The sequence below is a fragment of the Siniperca chuatsi genome, linkage group LG7, assembly GCF_020085105.1.
Source record: "Siniperca chuatsi isolate FFG_IHB_CAS linkage group LG7, ASM2008510v1, whole genome shotgun sequence".
NCBI classification, from domain to species: domain Eukaryota; kingdom Metazoa; phylum Chordata; class Actinopteri; order Centrarchiformes; family Sinipercidae; genus Siniperca; species Siniperca chuatsi.
Window position 1 is genome coordinate 11,167,197 of NC_058048.1, and position 20,657 is coordinate 11,187,853.

General features: G+C 41.5%; 2 protein-coding genes across 8 annotated transcripts in view; one reads left to right on the forward strand and one right to left on the reverse strand.

Moving 5' to 3' along the window:
* Window positions 1–8,108, reverse strand: part of atm (ATM serine/threonine kinase) — a 27,143-nt gene extending 19,035 nt beyond the window's left edge. Inside the window, exons 1-20 of one of the 5 annotated variants that reach the window (XM_044201214.1) lie at window positions 7,967–8,108; window positions 7,520–7,643; window positions 7,272–7,390; window positions 6,646–6,791; window positions 6,225–6,389; window positions 5,889–6,054; window positions 5,484–5,719; window positions 4,818–4,987; window positions 4,464–4,642; window positions 3,990–4,361; window positions 3,674–3,877; window positions 3,221–3,322; window positions 2,763–2,997; window positions 2,549–2,680; window positions 2,234–2,359; window positions 1,924–2,013; window positions 1,610–1,796; window positions 594–787; window positions 429–508; window positions 187–342 (exon numbers count right to left, since the gene is read on the reverse strand). In XM_044201214.1, coding sequence (XP_044057149.1) covers window positions 187–342; window positions 429–508; window positions 594–787; window positions 1,610–1,796; window positions 1,924–2,013; window positions 2,234–2,359; window positions 2,549–2,680; window positions 2,763–2,997; window positions 3,221–3,322; window positions 3,674–3,877; window positions 3,990–4,361; window positions 4,464–4,642; window positions 4,818–4,987; window positions 5,484–5,719; window positions 5,889–6,054; window positions 6,225–6,389; window positions 6,646–6,791; window positions 7,272–7,390; window positions 7,520–7,591 — 3,131 coding nt within the window. In that variant the 5' untranslated portion in view covers window positions 7,592–7,643; window positions 7,967–8,108. Of the gene's footprint in view, window positions 1–186; window positions 343–428; window positions 509–593; window positions 788–1,609; window positions 1,797–1,923; window positions 2,123–2,233; window positions 2,360–2,548; window positions 2,681–2,762; window positions 2,998–3,220; window positions 3,323–3,673; window positions 3,878–3,989; window positions 4,362–4,463; window positions 4,643–4,817; window positions 4,988–5,483; window positions 5,720–5,888; window positions 6,055–6,224; window positions 6,390–6,645; window positions 6,792–7,271; window positions 7,391–7,519; window positions 7,644–7,966 lie in introns of those variants that run through there. The other 4 variants (XR_006378489.1, XM_044201216.1, XM_044201217.1 and 1 more) reach the window with 4 other exon arrangements.
* Window positions 8,107–19,954, forward strand: npat (nuclear protein, ataxia-telangiectasia locus). 3 transcript variants are annotated; one of them, XM_044201218.1, is made up of 19 exons: window positions 8,107–8,207; window positions 8,292–8,406; window positions 8,542–8,584; window positions 8,808–8,926; window positions 9,037–9,097; window positions 9,204–9,276; window positions 9,443–9,483; window positions 10,214–10,456; window positions 10,881–10,956; window positions 11,735–11,858; window positions 12,358–12,449; window positions 12,614–12,695; window positions 12,859–12,955; window positions 13,090–13,206; window positions 13,835–15,190; window positions 15,747–15,847; window positions 16,382–16,475; window positions 16,650–17,995; window positions 19,178–19,954. In XM_044201218.1, the coding sequence occupies exons 3-19, from the start codon at window positions 8,548–8,550 to the stop codon at window positions 19,256–19,258; spliced, it is 4,140 nt and encodes a 1,379-aa protein (XP_044057153.1). In that variant the 5' UTR covers window positions 8,107–8,207; window positions 8,292–8,406; window positions 8,542–8,547; the 3' UTR covers window positions 19,259–19,954. The 3 variants fall into 3 exon arrangements, with proteins under 3 accessions (XP_044057153.1, XP_044057154.1, XP_044057155.1); XM_044201219.1 differs by lacking the exon at window positions 8,107–8,207 and having other exon boundaries at window positions 8,254–8,406; XM_044201220.1 differs by lacking the exons at window positions 8,107–8,207; window positions 8,292–8,406; window positions 8,542–8,584; window positions 9,037–9,097.
* Window positions 19,955–20,657: the final 703 nt, after the last annotated feature.

Genomic DNA, 20,657 nt, shown 5'->3' on the forward strand with positions numbered 1-20,657 from the left:
GCTATATCTTCAAAAATGGAATTCAAAATAACTTTTTGACAAGACTTTGCTTTCCTTCGACTACCAGAGGAGGCACATTTTACACGTGATCATCCTTCATTGAAGACTGAGGCTCCATTTTAGGTTTACGTAATCTCTTATAGACAAACCCTGCATCAGTTCCTGTTGTAAAAATATACTACTAACCAGAATCCAGACACCACTTGTAGCAGAGATCCCTGAACATGTCGCATTTCCTCCGGCACATGGTGGGTTTTCCCCAGGTTCCTGATGGAGGGTAACAAACCCAGCAGAACAGCAGCACAGATGTCTTGGTCCTGACGGTACAAGGAACACAGGTCCCTGTAAATACAGGACAACAAACAGATTAGGTGAAATACATTAAAACATTATTAGATTTAATTTGTGTCATGGAAAGATTTCCCTACGCTAGAGGACGAAGCAGTGAATCGAATTCCTCTGGAGAGAGCGAGTCCTCAGCAGGAAGCTTCTTCAACAGGACAAGATACTGGAAGAGAACCAGATATTAGTGTTCATCAGCTGAACCATCACTGCCACTGCAACCATGACTCTCCACAGCAGCTGCTACCCACCATGCTGAGGTGCAGGGCTTTGCTGAAGTCGATCTGCTCCACCAGCAGCAGCAGCCTGCGCCGCACCTCCTGTGGTTTGAAGAGAAGGCCGTGGATGGGCTGGACAGAGCCGCACTCACACAGGAACTCCAAGACTGCAAGGAGAGCCAGGTCCTGGTGGGCCAGATGATCGTCTGCTAACAGACTTTTTGCACCTGATGGAGGACAGAACCATGATTCGTTTACCTGTTATGCACTGATAGGATCATCAGCAACTTAACGTAAAATGGCTGTGTTGGTGTCTGGTTTATACAACCTAAACAATACATCATACATTTTTTTCTTTAACTTCCTCTGTTTGATGTAAGCAGTCTTGGATCAACATGTATTAGCACAACCATCAAACAAACACACTGATTCTACCATTGCTTACTACATTGATAATATTAAAACAGGTGCTTAATGCATAGTGTAATATAGTGGACATAAACGAGCTCTAGGTGTGTCATGCTCAGTTGATCAAAGTAGAAGTTACGCTACAAAACTAAAACTCTGCAAAGCTGTAGATTGTGGCTAAATTGCATTTTAGTCTACTGGAGCTACTGTCAGTGGAGATATTGGTGGCCCTCATATGATGGATTTCTCCCCCTGTGGCTATTAAACATCCAAAATTGCAACTGTAGAAAACAGAAGCCACTCTCCCACTCTTTGATTCTTAAGAGCAGCAAAACCTGATCTTTACTGCTGATGTTTTAGATTGTTGAAGTTGTTATGCCTTTAAATGTTCGAGGCTGTGAGCTAAATATCCTGAAGTTATGTGGTGTGGTGTCTCTACATTTGACCAGTAACTCTATTAAATGCAAATTAAGAAAACAAAACACCAAATGACAAAATGGAGCCAGGAACATAAGACACATGATTTTAGGAAATGGTCCAATTTATGTGGTATTTTTTTCTTTTTGTTTCTATAAATTATATAGTTTTTTTCTAATCCCAAGAAAGTGCTGTGATTTAAAGAGCATGTGACCCCTTCTTACCTGGTCCACAGGAAGTGTCACTGTTGTCTCCCTTCTGTCTCTGGGTCCCATTGGTGCTGCAGTGGGACTCTTCGCCATCGTCAAACAGGTCAATGTTGTCCCCTTGTTGAGTTCTGCTCATGTCCCAGTCATCATCCATATGATCGTCTTCATCCACAACACTGACTCTCTTAGAAACACTGCTTAACTGAAGAGACAAGGAAGCAAAACTAATTCAGCGAGTCAGCTCTCTGTTCTTGAAATGAAGATTTTCACTTTTTTATCCGCAGGCCACAAACGTCTCAAATCTCCTATGTACTATATATGTCACTTACTAACAGTTTGCAGATCTCAGCCAGTTCACTGAGGAGACTGGCCGGCAGAATCATAATGAACAGACTGGAGGAGATGGGACAAACATTATCCTGCAGAAGAAAGGAGAAGGGATTTACTCCAAAAACAAGACTACATTTTGAATCTGTGCAAGGACTGTAGAGGATGTGGTCAGATGGTTGGCCTCGTGGTTGGTTCAGCCTGTAGTTCAGAGAGAATAAATGGTTGGATTATCCATAAATTGATTAGATTCGTCTAAATGCTGTATGCTTTCAGAATTATGCATACTGTCATGATGGAGCCTTTTGTCACCTTTTTTTCCCTGCTTGCTGACTGTGTGCAGAGCTTCATGACGGATCTCAGTGTGCTCATGGCTCCTTCCTCTGTCATCTTCACTTTCACACTAGAAACAAAACCGCTGAAGTCCTGGGCCAGGGCCTGGTAACCAGAACACACAAACAACCTTAAATTTTAAAAGTTTACTGTATTTCATTTCAACTGTAATTTAGGGCGCGTGTGTGTATGTAATATGGAGTAGGGGTACATTTCAACATTACTAATATATGAAATGTTTTTAATGTTTAAGAGGGTGGGATGATTAAACACCAAAAGATGTCTGAATAATACCTTGGCTTTAGTGAAGAGCTGTGAGCAGCAGGCCTCCTCCTCAGTCAGAAACCCAGTGGAGACGTAACCTGCTAGAACACCGATCAGCAGACTGAAACAGCGCACCAAACACTCTGGAGGGGTGGACTGAGACTGTGGAGGGGAAATAAATACCAGTTCGTCACTGTGACGACTTCACAGACACATGAACGCACAAGCATTATCTTCCACTCACATCAGGAGAGTAGCAGTTGAGTAGGTTGTCCGCAACACAAAGCAGGGATTGCTCCAGCTTGTTTCTGAGGCCGGGGACGGCAGAAAATTGGCCATCGGCTGAAGTCATCTTCACTGACTCGTCAGTCCCTCGCGTCGCTGAGGGCAGTGTGTTGAAGCTGAACTGCAAGTACAGCCTCTCGATCTCTTCCAGGTTGTCTTTGACATTGGATGAGTTTTTTTCTTGGAAAAAGGCACTTTAAAAAAGTAATTGAAAACTGAATTATTTTTATTCCAAAATGGTATGGCATTAAGTACATAGAAGACAGGGGGAGTTGATTATGTAGCATGAATTTAACTGGCTGTGTATTAATAATGATGCCAAAAAAACAAGTGATACACGGATTGTGCAAAAAAAGGGGTGTAAGGGGGTCGATTCGTTATCATGCAGGTTTTGGAACTCAGGATAATTTCCCTCACCTTTCTACTCCTTCAGTACCCAGAAGAAACTTCAGGCCAGTTCTCGTGTCTTTCAAGGTCATGGAGACCAGGATGTTCCCTATTAGATTGTAAGGAAAGTCTCTGTACACAAGACATACATTTAACTTTTTTTTAACTTCATCTTAAAATCAAAGGCAAAATAAATATATCTTAACAAAGAGAAAAGCTTAAAAAAGAAAAAAAAATAAGTAAGTAGTGTAATTCATGTTTGGAGCTTATATTATTTGCTTCTGTACATGAAGCACAAAGTGCATCTCCCAGAGAACACCAGTCTGTAACTGGAGCTTCCCATCATTTAAAGATGAAAGCAGACAGTCTCAAGACATTACAATTTTCATCCCTAAATAAGCAAGTACTGAATCAGGATAAAGGTATCTACAGTCAAAGTCAGATAAATACACAGTTAACATGGAAATGCAACAGGGTGCCAACCTGCAAATGATGGGGTGAGGTCTGGAGCTATCCTCCATCTCATCGCTCTGATCGGTCATCAGCAGCCAGGCTATGAGGGTCTCCTTCAGGTTAGGTGATGCAGATCCCTCTGTGACCCCCACATGGTCCCAGCCTGAGCTCGAGATTAGACTTTTAGGGACCGGACACTTCAGCAGGGCCTGGGCTAGACAGAGAGCAGCACCCCTGTGGATAAGAGAGAAAAAGAGGTACGAAATGTAAACACAAAAACATACTCATTCATTATGATGAGACATTTTCAGTAGTAACAAAGATTACATTTATGGCGGAGACTCACTGAGATGGTTTACATGCTGATGCAGAGAAGAGCTTCCAAAATTCTCTGTCCATATTGATTAGGCCACCGTGGACAATAGAGCTCAGCAGGTCCAGGCTGAGGGCCTCTGTCTGGGGTGAGCTGACCCCTCGCAGTGCCAGGGCCCACACCCGACCCCACAGCCTGCCCAGCTCCATCCTGTGGATTTGGGCCCTCTCTGGGTAGCGGGCCTGACACCGGGCCACCTCCCTCAGACAGCGCAGCACATATGGCCCCCTCTCTCCTTTCCGCTGCTCTGTCAGGAGCTGGTACAACACCGACAGCAGCAGGACGAGCTCCTGGCTGGGCACCATGGACGGGTACTTAGAGGTGAGCACTGCGGTGATCTGCAGCCTGAGGGGAGGAATATCTTTACACGTAAATCAATCAAGCCATTTTTACTAACTTGTTTACCTATAAAGTGTTCTTAAATCAATTGTGTTGTGATTTTCATACCATGGTATGACATCAAAATCATTTTGCTGAGGCTGCAGATGGTCCCGGAGGACCTCCCAGCCTAGTTCGATTCGCCGTCGCTTGCTGGCTGTTCCATGAGTGGGACTGCCCATGTGGGTGGCTCTGAGGGAGGCCTGGGTCACCTCCAAGACATGGGTGTCATTATCGTCACTGAACAGCTACATGCAAGAAAGGAAATAATGTTTTCAAGACAGAAAATTCGTATAGAGATGTACAGCATTTTATATTAGCTAACTAGCTAAAATTGGCTATATTATTGCATAAAAATGTACATCCATCCATCCAAAAACACTTTGAAATCTGTATGCATACTTGAGACTTGATCTCTTTTACCTGGTGACAGATGTCAGCTGTGAGCTCAATGAGATTGTCTTTGACAGCTATGTGTCGGGCCCCTGTGACGTACTTCCCTCTGCTGCCTATATTGCTAATTTCTCTGATTGAGGCATCATACAGGTTGTACAGCAGATTCCGCCACCTGGTCCAGTCCTCAGCATGAGCACCTAACATTTGAGAGAGGGAACAACTAGCTATTGGTTGTTTGTTTAAGGACATACCTGTGGTTTAAAATGGTTTAGTTCATTACCTGTAAACGTTTACATTATTGCCAACAATTTTCCAAAGCAAACCCCAGGTTCAGCCACTGGTTTTCAATCATTTCATGGTATAATATTGTGTTTTATGGTGTTTTAGCTAATGAAATTTGCGAAGATTACTTGAGATAGGTAATCCATCACAATTCATCTTTAGTCACCTTTTATTTATTTTTAATTTTTGTCACAGTTATCACTCGATAACACAGTTGATCTTCTTGAAATCTTTCCTTGGTGGAGCAATTTGAACTTTGATGATTAAGCGCTTGAAGAGTCAAATAAGTGGAACCGTATATTGAACCATATACAACCCACAATAAAACCTGTATACCATACAAGGACAACCAAAGGTGTCAGCACCACTAGATACAAAAAAATTTTAAAGAAAAAGGAAAGATCATTCTACCTGTATCTTGCGTCTTGGCTCCTTTGGGGTGGTGGGCACAAATCTGCAGGTTAAAGAAATCCACAATCTCCTCTTTGAGAGCCGCACTGGGCCTCATATCCGCCCAGACATACAGTATAGAAGGCAGAAGCTCCTCTCCCAGGTGACAAACCCTCATCCGACAGTTCATGGCCGCGGATCTCAAGAAGATGTTGAGAGCCGAGACGAGGTGCTCCAGAACAGTCAGGTGTTCCTGCCTAACAGGATCATATGATTTCGAAAAAGAAAACAATAAGTGCATCATGTCTGCATTTAATTATTTAACTGGTGTACATTGTGTTCACAACTAATTGGGATGAATTTTCATGATAGCACCAAAATAGTGTTGACAGGGATTATCAGATCCAGTCAATTTTAAATCTTCACCTGGCATTTAGCAGTGCTTTGGAGAAGAAGCTGAACAGAGTGTTGTTGAATCCATCAGTCTGCATGCAGCAGCCCTGCACAACCGTGTGGATGACTCTGCTCACCAAAACGCGGTTGATGGACTTGGACGAAGAGTTGAAGAAGCCACAGTACAAGTCCAAAAGACCTAAGGATTACACAAATAAACAAACGGGGATTCAGTAAAGTGATTAAGCAAGATGGTATTACAATGTCAGACAACAGTAATAACACTGTGTAATGCAAAATGACAAATAGAAATGTTGCTATATATCATTTATATAAAATGTATCTAATTTAGATGAATATCCCACTGACTGTGCCACTGCTGTAGAGTGATGTCACACCAGTACTTGCGGACAGAGAGGATGTCCTTTACTAGGAGGCTGGTGTAATCTTCTCCGTAGGCTGTACAGCTGTATGAACTCTGCAGGACCTCCATCACATGTTTCAGCAGCTCACTGCACTTCAGACGGGGCCCGCCTACAGAGAGAGAGAGAGAGAGAGAGAGACACTGTAACTACACTCTCTACAATATGTTTCAACTAAGTTTTGTTAGATCCAATTTTTGTTGTTTTCTACTCTGATGAAGGAGTCAGGTGAAGTAACGAAAGATATCATTTAAACATATGTACGAAAAAAAACCCCATCCCTTAATGTAATATGACATTAATCATTTAACCTAAAATTGTACTGTATTGTAACCTTCTACTGGTTCTTGCAAAGACAGTGTCCTTACGTTTGTTTGCGTAGCGAATGAAGTATTTGATCAAGCTGCACATTTCAGCCATCTTCTTCTGACGCGTGGCCAGCGTCGTTGCTGTGACGTTGGATTTACTTGATTGCATGCTTTCTGTTTCCTTCTGGACATAACGCTGCAGAAATCTGACATGGACAAAATGAGAGTATGCAAAACAGAATAGAAACTGCTTAATTACCAAGGCCATTTCTTCTGGCAGGTAACTGAACCTAATAAAACTAAAACTAAAATAAACTACACAATTAGCATGAGGACCATTTGCAAGTATCGTGCACAACAAACTTGAAATAAATCAGCAATTCTAAATATAGAAAGCCATCATGTTCACTATATTGTTAAGAACAATATGGAAAATTTCTATTTGATTGCTGAGCACAGTGAGGTTTCCAGCAGTCAGCTGGTATTCATTTGTAAGAAACAAAAGTGAAACTAAATTGATAAGATGGAAACAAACATTAACACCAAGGTTTCAAGCTTAAGTAAAGATTAGCAAGAAATGTGCATAAAATCACACCGAACCAAGACATGACCTGTATTACACTAGATAACATTATATGCATTCTGTTGCGCATGTACAAAAATGCAAATATGCAGAGACAGACTACCTGAAAACAGCATCCCATGTGAGTTGCTTGGAGCCTTTAGCTTTGGGTCCTGAGGTACGATCCAACTCCTGCACAACCTCTGGAGATCGAAGGAGCCGTCTGAAGCGTTCAGCTTCTTTCTGGAGGCGTGAAGAGAGGACACAACTGTCACACAAGTGTAGGACTTGGCTACAGTGAGGCTGACAAAGGCTTGGTGCAATACATCTCATTTCATAGTTTAAATGCAGTTTATATGCAGCTGTGATTACCTTCCTCTCTGTAGCTTTGTCATTCTCCAGCCCCCTGCAGCACACCAGGAGCTCATGAAAAGCCAGACTCATTGTGCTTCACAGCGCATGAGGGCACAGCTTTCATCAATGTAGACTATTCTTCCTACAACGACAGGATGTTGACAAGAGAGGATGTTGTTATTCGTCCACATTATGCCTACACTACAATTAATCAGCAATCATATAGGTTGAGCTCATATCAGCTCTCCTCTCCAAAGCACTCCTGACAAACTATTTACATGAAATGACAGTTTAAGTAGCTACCAATCAGTGAACCTAACTACTGCAAATCACTCTATAGTCAGCCTGGCCTCGTAACTTAGACGAGCTACTTTAGCAACACAACAGTGCAAGACTAGCTTTGAGCTTGATTCACAAACGTCCATTCAAACAGAACGATCTGTAGCTCTCAGTCTGTTCACTGACCTCTGATGGCTGTATTGATTGTAGTTACGGAGCTGTCACACATGCAGGTGCAGATGTTGACTGAGGTGCTACAATGCAGGGTGGAGCCTGCAGCTTGGCTCCTCACAACTTTGCCATCTTTCTTAATGTGCGTTAACAGACACACGCACACGTAGAGCTCGCAGGGATTTCCCGCCCCAGCAGCAGCAGTAGAGGCCACATCACTTCCTGGTCATAGCTAGGACCGGATGTGTCCGTTAACGTGAGTTAAAACAAACTTACTGTTTTGTCGGGTGCATTATTATTAAAGTATTCAATATATTAAACTTATATATGTATATAACAGCCTGTCGGGTGTAGTGGAGCTTGACGTTTCGGATTGGACTACAACTACCGACATTTCAATCGGCAGATTATTTGAAACTTCCGGGTTATGCGTGCTTGAGTTCCCCGCCTTTTGAGTAAGCATCAGTGTCCTCAGGACGTCTCCCTCACAATAATACAGCTGACGCTTTTTAATTGATTTCGTAGAGACATTTCCTGAGACATGTAGTTAACTAACTCTTCACTATTACGCGCTTTATATCAACCAACAGGCAGACATGTTGCTACCGTCCGACGTCGCCCGGCTTGTTTTGGGTAAGTCTACTGTTGTCGGACGAAGCAAAGCTGTAGCTGTAGCGTTAGCCAACAATGATACTTAGCTAGTTATAACTGTAAACAGGCGGCTCAAAGCTTACAGTCGTTAATTGTTGACAAGCCAACGATAAACATGCATTTGGGGTAGCTATCCATTTGCCGTTTGAACTTTGTTGTGCCCCTATTCCTCTCTAACTGGATGTTGGTAAATGTCCTTCCCCAGGGTACCTCCAAGAAGAGGGACTGTCCTCCACAAGCCAAGCTTTCATTCATGAAAGCCCAAACCTGAAAGAGTATGCCGACCACACCACAGAAGATGGGACTATTCCTGCATGTGTGTTTGTAAGTATGCCTTTTTCTCTAATAGGCCCTCTCACAAACTGTTACGCATATGTCATGCACATAAAGGTACAAGTTGCATCTATGATTCATTGCCCCCCCCCTCCACACAGTCTGTCTTTGGGAAAGGCTTAACAACCATCTTAAATGAGTATGTGGCTGCCAAAACAAAAGGTGAGATAATCTGACATTGTTCCTATTACAAAGTGCACCATTTATGATATATTATTATTCATGTGTCATGCTTGTGCTGTTGGTAATTTGTCAGTGTCTTCAACAGAGTCTTGTCATGAGGTACCTGCCATGATGACTTCGTTGTGGAAAAAGCTGGATTTTACACTGAACCAGATCAAGTAATGAGCTTCAAGTTTCATCATCTAAATCACTGCTACTGTTTAAAGTTGAAACTGACCACAATCTCAATTCTCAGTGTTTCCTATTCAAAGCTGACTTTGAGGGGAATCTTCATCACTAGTGATATTGTTCCATTTTTTTTCTACCTTTATTATCTTTCGTTAGGTCATTGCAGAACTCCCCCGCATTATCAGCATCTCAAAGAAGTAAGTCTGCTATTGTTTTTTTCCATTTGAATTTAATATTCTGTGGTTTACTCTCACTAAAATCTTTGCCGGCAAAAGGCACATTACTGGTACATAAACATATACAGAGTATATAGCAATGTTTCCCATACATTTTTATCGACACCCACCCAAGTAGATTTGACCCAGCCATCAAGATTTTTGCATTATGATTTGTACCTTTCAAATGTATGTGTGGAGATGCAGTTGAAAGTTTCAAGATTCTGTTAGGATGATGCATTTACAGCATATGCAGCTCTACATATTGGAAAAATCTGGAAAAATGGCTTTCCTAATCAGAAGCTTATTGTGATTCATGTCTCAGCATATAGACCTCAACCAGCAAAATGTGGGAAACACTGTTGTTAATACATTGAGTGTGCAAATTATCACCCACTCTTAAACACATTAGTCAAACAATGATTTAAGAAATATTTTATGGGAGCGCTATGGTAGCCGAATGGTTACAGCACATTCTACATAACCACAACATCGCCGGTTCTATTCCAGCCGGGGACCTTTGTGTTTGCATGGCGTGCCCCCTCTTTTTTTTTCCTGTCTGCCATGTCACTGTCAGCTGTGCAAATAAGGATGAAAATGCCAAAAAAAAAAAAAAAGAAAGAAAGAAAGAAATACTTAGGTTGTCTGAGTTCTGTGTTTGCTCAGGGTTTATACATAGGCCTTTTTATTTACCAGCCTTTTTCCATTGCAGCACGTTCACGCATTGGAGTGGCAAACATGGCCAGACAGCGGGTCTTGACCATGGCTTCAGCTGGTGGTGTCGTCTGCTCATCAGTTTCTGAAACGAGCTCCATCCTGAGCCCTGCACACACCTCCCACAGCATGCTCAGCCACTCCACCCCCATGAGCTACACTGCCCCGCACACCCGACCAACTATTGGCGGTGGCCCACACCAGCAGACCCATGATGTCAGCCGATTACTAACTACACCCAGTCAGTATAAAAAAACATGCAGTACTCTATATATTTTTTCTTTTATTTATAGGGTAGTTGAGATGGTAGTTTAGAAGGTTGTGTTTGTTTTTACTTCTTAAAAAAGGGCAGAATTTCACTATGATTTAAAACAAATATTCATTTTTATTTTACATTCTTACCAGTGGTGGTCATTTCGCTACTGTGCTGACATAGCATCGCTGATTTAATACAGTAGATATGTTGAAACAAGCCATGTCATGTTAGAGCTATTTTCTTTGGAACAAAAAAAGTTTCCCTGTTGAAGCCCATAGCTGTCTTCATTTTGTGTATGGCTCTTGAAAGAATTAGCAAGGCTCTATTAGCTCTTTGCATGCTTGCAAGCTATTATCAATGACAAAAAATTTGCTTTTGTATAATGTGTGACATAATGTGTCCATTACAGGGGATTCCCCTATACAGATAATTGTTTCAGAACATCGGCTAAATCCAGGCCCACTGTCTCCTGGACGTCGGAAATGGTAAGGGTGATTATTATTATTGCTATGTTACAGTTATTGTGCATGCTGGTCCACTGTCACACTGTCATGACTTACCTACTGGGGCACCTGACTAGAACAAAGCCAGCGTTAATGTTATAGTAACACCTGTACTTTTCCTACTATGACAAGTCAAAATATCTGCTGTAATCAATGTATCTGTATGACTGAGTATCATAAAACACAAAAAACTGTCACATTTGGTTGGAGGTGATCTTTTTACTCAGCTATTGATCTTTAAATCTGTCAAACACAGGTGTAACTAATAACAACTACAGTGGCTCAGTTCTGTTTAGGTGTGCCAGGGACAGGGCCTTAGTTTCACAGCAGACATTTTGACAAGTGATTGCAGGGAAAGCACAGGTGTAACTAATAACTTTAATGATAGCTCTGTTCCATTTAGGTGAACCAGCATGGCAGCATCCATAATAAAAAGTCCACTGAGAGAAATGTTGATTGGCTCGTCAGATTGCACTTGGCCAAATGACAATAAAATCTACCTAAATAGAGCAGCATGTTGGCACTGAAGATTATTCAAAATCCTTAAAGAAAATGGATATACATATACACTTAGAACATTATTATTTAATACAATAAGAAGTTTTGTGAAACTCAATGTTTGATTCTGTTTTTATGTCAGAGATGTGTTGAATGATATGTTGAGGCTTTAGTTTGTGGTGTTTTTGTTTGAGATTGCACTTTTTGCCCATGCCATCTGCATGTTGGCTGCCAACTCTATAATCTTTTCTTCTGCTTTCAGGGACACGCCCAGGAAGAGAGGTGGTGCTCCGAGTGGATCCAGTGGCCCTGGCAGATGTGCCATGATGGCCAGTGGCCTCAATGCAGAACCCCAACCTGAAGAGGCCGTCGATGAGAACTTTCCTGTATGTAGATCTGAATGTTTGGTGTTGGTTTCCTTAACACAGAGACATTTTGAACAAATAAGAAGCGTTATCACTCATGTAATGATGACTTACTGTAATTACCTATAGACTGTCACCTTTGGAGGACACCTGAAATAAATGTGTTTTCATTTTTGATGAAGTGTGGTGAAAGACAAGATGTTTCAGACACGGATCAATAAGGCTTTAACACAGAATGTTTAAAGAGTTTGATCTGGTTTTTCAAGCTGGTTTTGGTTCATTGTTCAGGGTCAGCTTCCCTGGGACATGAATCTAATATTTATATTATGTATGTATGTATGTATGTATGTATGTGAGTTCAGGGGTGGAAGGGCTAAAAGGATCTGTTGTCTCTCAGCCCTGAGAATAGTAGGTGACTATTTTCAGCATTACCTCTCTGTGTTCCTAGAAGCAATACGTGATAGTAGAACTTCATGATTCATAAATTTTGTGACTTCACAACACATGCTAATCTCCACAGCAACTTGTGATACAAAATGCACGTGACAAGATATTGGGGGACAGATCATTACAAGAGAAGCTTGCTGAAAACATCAACAAAATCCTCGCCAGGTAAGTGTTGAGTTTGGACTCTGCATTGCCTCACTGCGTAAGTATTAAGTTGTTGTGATAGATGATTTATGAGTTTGTCAGTGGCAATCAAGTTGCAACATGACTGGAAGTATGTTATAACAAAGCTGTACTATTTTTCTCCTCTGTTTCACCTCTAATATCAGTGATCCATTGCCCCAAACATCAAAGGCCTCTACAAGTACAATGGAGGCAGACCCATCAATAGATGAAATCCTGGGATTACAGGTGCTGAAAAACTATAAACACTAATATCATAACAGTATAATTTATTTCTTTTTCCCTCAAAAATGATCCTCATAAACATTTATCATGATCATTTCATTAAGCTGTGCTTATTTCCCCTGTGTGTTGTTACATTATTTCCTGACCTATATATCCTCCGCTACAGGGGGAAATCCATATGAGTGACGATGCCATCCATGACATTTTGGAGCAAACAGAGTCTGACCCAGCTTTTCAGGCCCTCTATGACCTCTTTGATTACAGTAACTATGGCCCACTTTGCTTTTATTTTGTTTGTTGTGCAGAGTGCTTCCGAATAACTGTTCTTTTCACTTGTGTATGAAAGCACAATGGAAAGCCATTTCATAACAGACTTTTTATAAATGTTTATTTGCAGATAAAACCAGATTCACTGATGGAGAACAAGGGGATGGAGATATTAGTAGTAGTCCAGAAGAGAGTGACACTGCTGGACCTTCATCTGCAGTCAGACCCCTTCAGAGTGATGATCCAGGTATTCTTACAATCTAATAGTAGGCTATCATAAGAAGAAAACACAGATGTCACCTTTGATTGTTGTCTTCCATCTCACACAGTTCAAGGCAGGTTTCTTGAATTCAAACTTTGGAAGGGAGAAAAACCTTCATGTTCATTGAAAACAGTGCAGATACTGTCAGATTTATAATTTCAAAGTCTGAAGGAGGGCGAAAGGGGTGTAAGGGTTTGGTTATCTTTGAACAAAACTAGTTTGACATGTTGTCCGAGTAACTCTAAAATCAAAATTAATTGTTCCATAGCCACACTGGAAGGCAAAGCTATTTGACCATCCGACAAGCACTTCTGAAGAGGCATACTAGCAGCTTAAAGGTTCACGAAATCAATTATTCACTTACGATTTTGTTCTCAAAAAGCAATTACTTTTTCCAGTTTAAACAACTTTCCATGTGAGGTATGTGTGTATGCAGTCATAGTATCATACTTAAATCAGTCACATAGGTATCATTTTTGCTGATATCTCAACATAACTTAGCACTTGGCTTCCTCCTTGTCTATTTTGTAGTGCATGTTGAGAGCACGACAAATTCTAATTCTCACAAGTTTCATACTCATCAAATTATTATTATGTTGTTGTTTTTTTTCAGGCACTACACACACAGATGCTAATACTTCGGATACAACACCAATGACAGTGAAGATGAGAGCTGGACAAGAGCGAAAGACCAGAAAGTCTACTGCTCCCACCTTGTTAAAGAAAACGGTTCTCGGCCCCAGCGGCAGAGCATCCAGAATTGAAAATAGTTCAGCCAGATTATTAGTGAGTCATGGGGAGCACCGAGGTGTCTCATCTGCTGCAGTGGACTCGAACAGAAAAGAAAAAGCCTCACTCAGTGTTTTTGTGACACCAATAGATATTGATGAACCGCTGAATACACCTCCCCCTCCTTCAGACAGTATGGCCACTCAGGAGCATGCCACAAAGGACAGCACCTCCACCACAACTGCCCTTAGTGAATCAACCACAGTTCCCTCATCAACTGCTGTATTTGCTGCGTCAGAAGCAACATCGACCTCTAATGTGGACAAAAAACAGGGGTGTAAACAAGCACAAGGATCTAAAGAGCAACCTGCTACAGCCCCCTCTTCAGCCAGTAATCCATCTGCTTTTTTGTCCCCTTTACAAGTTGAACTGAACAACACTCCACTGCCGACTGCTGACCTACCTCATATGTCAATTTCAAACTCTGGAGGAGACACTCAACCAGTGTTTACTCTCTCAGTAACATCTGAATCTGCCTCTTCCACATCTGCTTCCACTGCTGCACCATTGACAGCAACACCTGGCTCACCCACATCTGCTTCTACCTCTGCAACGCTTACAGCTACACCTGCCTCATCCACACCCGCCTCACCCGCTTCCTTCTCCACTTGTGTCCCAGTTGATGCAATACCTGATCCTCCATCCACCAACCACACCGCCCCAGGCAAGGCTGCACCTGATTCCAATATAGTTTCTTTGAAGATCATCATAAGCGATAACCAGGATGACACTTCTTCCAGTGACACTGCCTTGAATCAGGCAGTTTCTAGCATTTCCGGAAACAAGATACCTACCATCTATCTTTCCTCTCCAGCTAAGTCCTTTGGAGGCCCTGGCACACCAAAGGCCAACTTGGATGAGGTGGCACAGGCAGTTAGTGGCTTACAAAGCTCTGAGGCACATGCCAGTCCTCTCAGCAGTAAGGCTGGGGCTGTAGTCGCATCCCCATTAATAGGGACATCACAGGCCCAGCAAAACTACATCATTCAACTACCCCTGGACACCACTAACCCTGCCCTCCAAGGAGCCACTGCCAGCTATTTCCTTGTGACTGAACCCCCGACTACAGATGCTCAAACCAGGCAGGTGCTACTGTCTGCTGGTGTCTCAAAGGGACAGCCTTTGCTCACCAATCAGTATGGGGTGACTACACCAACCCGCCCTCAAAGCTACTCCAGTGGTAAGAGACAACAGACTACAACAGTGGGTCATCTTAATACACAAAAGTTAATCTCAATCTCTCTCTAGTATCACTGGCTGGCTGTGATTTTTGTAGTTGCAGCTTTTAATGTTTAGTTTTGTCATTTTATTTGGACTCGTAGTCTTCTAAACTTACTGTGAAGGGGACACTCTGATTGGCTTCGGGCTTGACAAACACTACACAGTGTTGCTTCTGCCCCATTTGTGAACAGGTGATAATGTGGAGTTCTGTTTCTATGATGCAATACACAAACTAATAAAAAAATTACAGAAGCATTAAATCTATTAATTTACATTTGCAACGTATATTATATATAAATATATTGGCACCAGGTTATTTCCTACTGCCGAGCCAAGATTTGTTTTCTTCTTCTTATTATTATTATTATTATTATCATTGTGTGTTGTCCCTGGTGCAGAGGAGATGGCATGTTGTGTTCATCTTTGTTGTTCATTGCCTACCATCTGTCAAGCCCATTACTATTAGCTTTATTAGTGGTGGTATTATTAAAGAAATGTGTGTTCTTTACATGCAGGGCCAGCACTCATTTTACCATCGCCTGTTAAGCCCATGATGCTTCCTGTTTCTGTTATGGGGCAAAATACTCTGGGGAATGTCCAGATGGTGTCCAATCAGGTAACCTAACTTAATCTGCAGTTTGTAAATTGGTAGTCAAAAAGTATTTCCTTCTTACCATTTTCACCAGAATAATAAGACGATTCCTGATCATTCCGGTGACCCTCCAACTTTTCATCTACCATTCTGCCCCTTGGAGAAAATTTCTTTTTCACCAACACTTTGGTCCATGACAAAGTATGTGGAGATCTAATGGGCAGATTTCCATGACATTTAATAAGCACATTCTGCCCGAAGGATACCCTTGCTTTCACCTTATTAAACGAAGAAGTCTAAACTAATGGCAGCATTTATGAAATTTGGTTTCCAAAAAAATATGTGCCACTCTCGGAACAAACATTGCATTTATAGTCCCACTATTGTTAAGGCTCCAACAGTAGCAAAATTGTAAGTACGTTTTTCAATCCATCCCAGATTTTATAATTGTGTAGTGTGTGGTATAATGAACATTGCCACCTCTAGGGACCCACATTGGCTGTAGACTTTTAGCAATGTCCAGAAAAATAAAACATATCAACATTGTTATATTTACAGCTTGTTGCCATACCAAACCCAGTACCGGTACAGCAGTCAGAAACTTTCAAGTCCAAATCTCCCACAGTGGCAATCAAACGGTCTACAACTGCTGGTAAGTTACAGGTTAACTTGGAGCATTGCTAACCGCTAGCTAGAAGTATATAATGGTTGAACATGATCTAATATCATTTTACTTAATGTTACGATAGGATTTCCTCGGTGTTGGTCTGCTTAATGTTTTAATGCCACTGCTTTACTTCTCTGACCTTATTTCTCTGAATTCCAGGCACTGAGCAACATCTGGTTGGTAAGTTGGTTCAACCTGTGTCAGCTGAAAACACAAGCCAGCAGGATGCAGCAAAGGTTCCTAGACATAGAAGAATTTTATGTTTTGACTCTTCTGCAGAAGTTAAACCACAAACTGCTAAAACAATCAGAACCACTAAACCTCTGGCTACAGACACATCTACATCGCAATCTGTCCAGCAGACTGAGAAAGATAATACACAGTTGATCACTCAAACAAAGCCTACTATCTTGGGTGGCAACAAGCCCAAGAGGAGGGTACAGCCTGTCAGATGCTCAGCAGGTCCCCAGACTGGAGGAGTCTTGGTGAGGGAGGCAGAGAAGTCCATGCCTCCACAACAGCACCAGAAAGATCCTATTACAAAGGACTCTCGCAAACAGGATCATAGCATCCATAACCAAGAGTCTCAAAGTGCAAGTACCAGCAGCGTTAATGCCTCACAGCCTGAGACTTTGAAAAAGTCAGAATCAGGAAGGCGATCACAATCTGTTGACAGGAAACAAAATCATGATAAGGATGGTGATGGAGCAAAAGCTAAGGATTCTCATAGTTCTAGATCGTTGTCCCCTGATTCTGCACTGAAATCAGGAACTAGAAAGGAGAAAGAGGAGAGCAGCAGGAAAGAAGTTGCAGAAAAAGCTCCTGCCAAATCACGTGAGGGGCGTACAGAAAAGAGGACTCCCTCTCAGGAGGTGCCAAATGTGACCGCTAACAAGGAGAATGAAATGAAGGGTAGCATGCAAGAGCAGCAACAGCAGTCAACACCTTCATCTTCAGCAACAAGAGACTTTAGCCCTCCAGCTGTCACCCAGCCTACATCTAATCCTCATTCTAAAGCTACAAAAGCCCCCTCAAAGACCAGCTCTCTGGCTAAACAGGCAGCTGAGATGCTGCAGGACATCCAGGGGCTCAGCTCTCCTTCCACCCCAGTCAAGAGGCCTGGAGCAGGCAGTTCAGACCTTAGTCTTCCCTGGACCCCTGGGACTGGCCGTAACCAGGAGGAGTCAGCTGACTGTCCCAGGACTCCTTCCCGACAGAAGAAGGGTAAAGATGGAGAGGGGACTCCTAAGCATCTAATGCCTCCCACCACCCCAGATGTCCCCTCCTGCAGCCCAGCCAGTGAGGCTGGCAGTGAAAACAGCATCAACATGGCTGCTCACACACTCATGATTCTTTCACGTGCTGCCATCGCCAGGACAGGCACTCCACTCAAGGACAGTTTGCGTCAGGAGGGAGTAGGAGAAAAGTCGCCCACAAGCTCAAAGAACTCGAAGAAACGTAAACAGTCTTCTCCCACAACCAGTCCACCAGCAAAGAAAGACCGGGTGAGTACACAAGTATTTGCCATTCAGTAGACGTATGTTTTTAAAATGTATTACAGTGTTAAAACTATCCCGATTTTCTGTAATAGACAAGTTGTGCTTCAGCAGTATTCTGTTTTCAGATGCAGTTAGATGTAGGGCTTATTTTTTTCCGATTAATTGTTTGGTCTGTAAATTGTCAGGAAAATGCCTGTTACAATTTTGAAAAGCTCAAGGTGACGTCTTCAAATTGCTTATTTTATCTAAAACCCAAAGATATTCAATTTACCATCAAATATGACAAAGGAAAGCTGAATATCTTCACATTTGAAAAGCTGGAACAACAGAATGTTTGATATTTTTGACTGAAAGATTACTTCAACGCTTAATCGATTATCAAAATAGTTGCCGATTCATTTTCTGCTTTTGGCTAATCAATTAATGGAGTAATTGTTTCAGTTCTACTTAGATTTCTTGCTGGTGTAGCTGTAATTATAAGCAGACAGTTCTTACAACTCCCACAAACCTACGAGACTACTCGCTCCGTTCAGCATTCTAATAATATTCCACGCCTGACAAAACAGCATAGACTGATGAAAGTTGAGTCTTTCAATTTAGAACTGAGCCTGACAAGCTGAGTCTGAGATGTCCTAAAAATGACCACAGTACCTTTTTGAAGGCATGAAGGTTAGGTGCATTGGAAACTCTGTTGCCTGTAGGTGTAAATGTGTTTGGATGTCTATATGTGTTAGTCCTGTAATAGACTGGCAGTCTGTCCAGGGTGCGCTGAACAGGATAAGCAGTTTACATAGTTAACAACATGGCCTTTACTCTGGTGCCACCATCAGGGAAATCTTTTTTTTTTTTTTTTTTTTTTTTTTTTTTTGCCCCACTCATAAGGAACTAAGAATAGCTGAGTTGTCTCTCTATTTTGCATCCATCCAACACTTTTGTGTTTCGGTGTGTAATAAACATCACAGCCACACGGGGCCACAAGTGTGTAGTTTTTCTCTTGATCAGAAATTGTGGTGATTTTATCAGCAGAGCTGCCTTTTGGTATCAGTACTTTTCACTTAGATGGTAATGAAGTGTTTATGCGAAGACTGCCTGTCTGATGAAAAATCAAAGTAGTTTACCTCATTAAATGAAGAGGAATTTTGATACATATTTTGTCATGTAATTCTGACTTTTGATTTAAATTTGCAGGAAAGGAAGAAACTTGTTGATTGCTTTCCCCATGACTTGGACGTGGATAAGTTCTTGTCTTCACTTCACTATGATGAGTGAAACTGGACATACCAACAGGAAAGGTCTACGATATCACTACCTGCTTAGGTTACTATCCAGGAATAGAACAAGCCATCTGCTAAACCAGTGCCTATGGTTCCTATTAGTAACCTTGCCTGAGACCTTATAAGCTGTAATGTGTCCTTCAGCCAATGACAGACTTTGATTTGGTTGACTAGTTTCCAGTGTGGGTGATCTGCATAAAATCCTATTAGATGCAGCAGTAGTAGAGCAACCATGGCACTTTGTTATATATTTTTTTTCATTCTCATGCTCACTTCTGTTTTAATTAATCATCATTGTTTTGTACCTTAACAAAACAAACACAATTTGTTTTGAGGCACTTTGACATAATGGCTGCATGTTGTTAAAATGGGTGACTCAAAGTATTTCCTTGGTCAATATTTGACTCTAGTTTGATATATCCAGGTTACACTGACTGATTGGTTGGTATGTAAAAATACATTTTGGAATATGTCTCTACCAGTAATTTTAGTAACACTGAATGAAGAGCTCTCATTTATTTTAGTTTTTCATGTTCAGAAAAGGCTGGTTAATAAAAAAATTAATGTGAAGATTCTATTTTGTGGTATACATGTCTATAGTTTTTTGTGTTTTTGATGTTGGTAGAATCAGACACACTGTGTGAAAATGGCTGCAACTGTTCAAATGTTGTAATAAAACAAAGAAACAGTCTTTTGTGTTTTTCCTCAGTGTGCACTGAGGCCTAGAGGCTTTATTTAATGTCACATGTGTGAATGTCGGTGCAAAAGCCCAATATGTTCTGTGGGGGTGGGGGGTGGGACAAAAACAAACGATACGTCTATACTTACAGATCATGGAAACTAATATTTTTTGTGTCCAGGCTTATATTTCATGTGTAGTTTAATATATTGAGTGTTTGTTGCTCTCTGTCTTCCAACTGTGTGAAGTAAAGTCAAAACGTGCTTCAAGTATGCTTGCCTATTTCACAGTTAGACAGCCCTGACCCCTGATGGATATAAAGGCAGACACTACAACTGAGCAACACTTTTAGGAATTGACATAGGAACTTGGGAGCAATGCTATTTTCAGCAGATTTTATAAAACTACTCAAGCTGGAAATTAACCTATTGCCCCTTTAACTCTTAGCTTTCATGTCCCCCTGTCCTTTAATATTCTCAATGAATGCAGGATACGAAATTTCCATAAAGATGAAAACATCTGTTATAATTATGTGGTAAAATAAAGTAATATGGCAAGTCCAAGGTTAGCGTGTTGCAATTGTCACAGTTTGTTGGCAAATCTGGCAACCTCTGATTGGACCACAAAACAACTTACGGAAATACGTCTTCTCTTCAATTTCGCAATAAAAGTATCTCGTTTATAAGTTGAACCTTAAAAATCGAACCTCAACGTA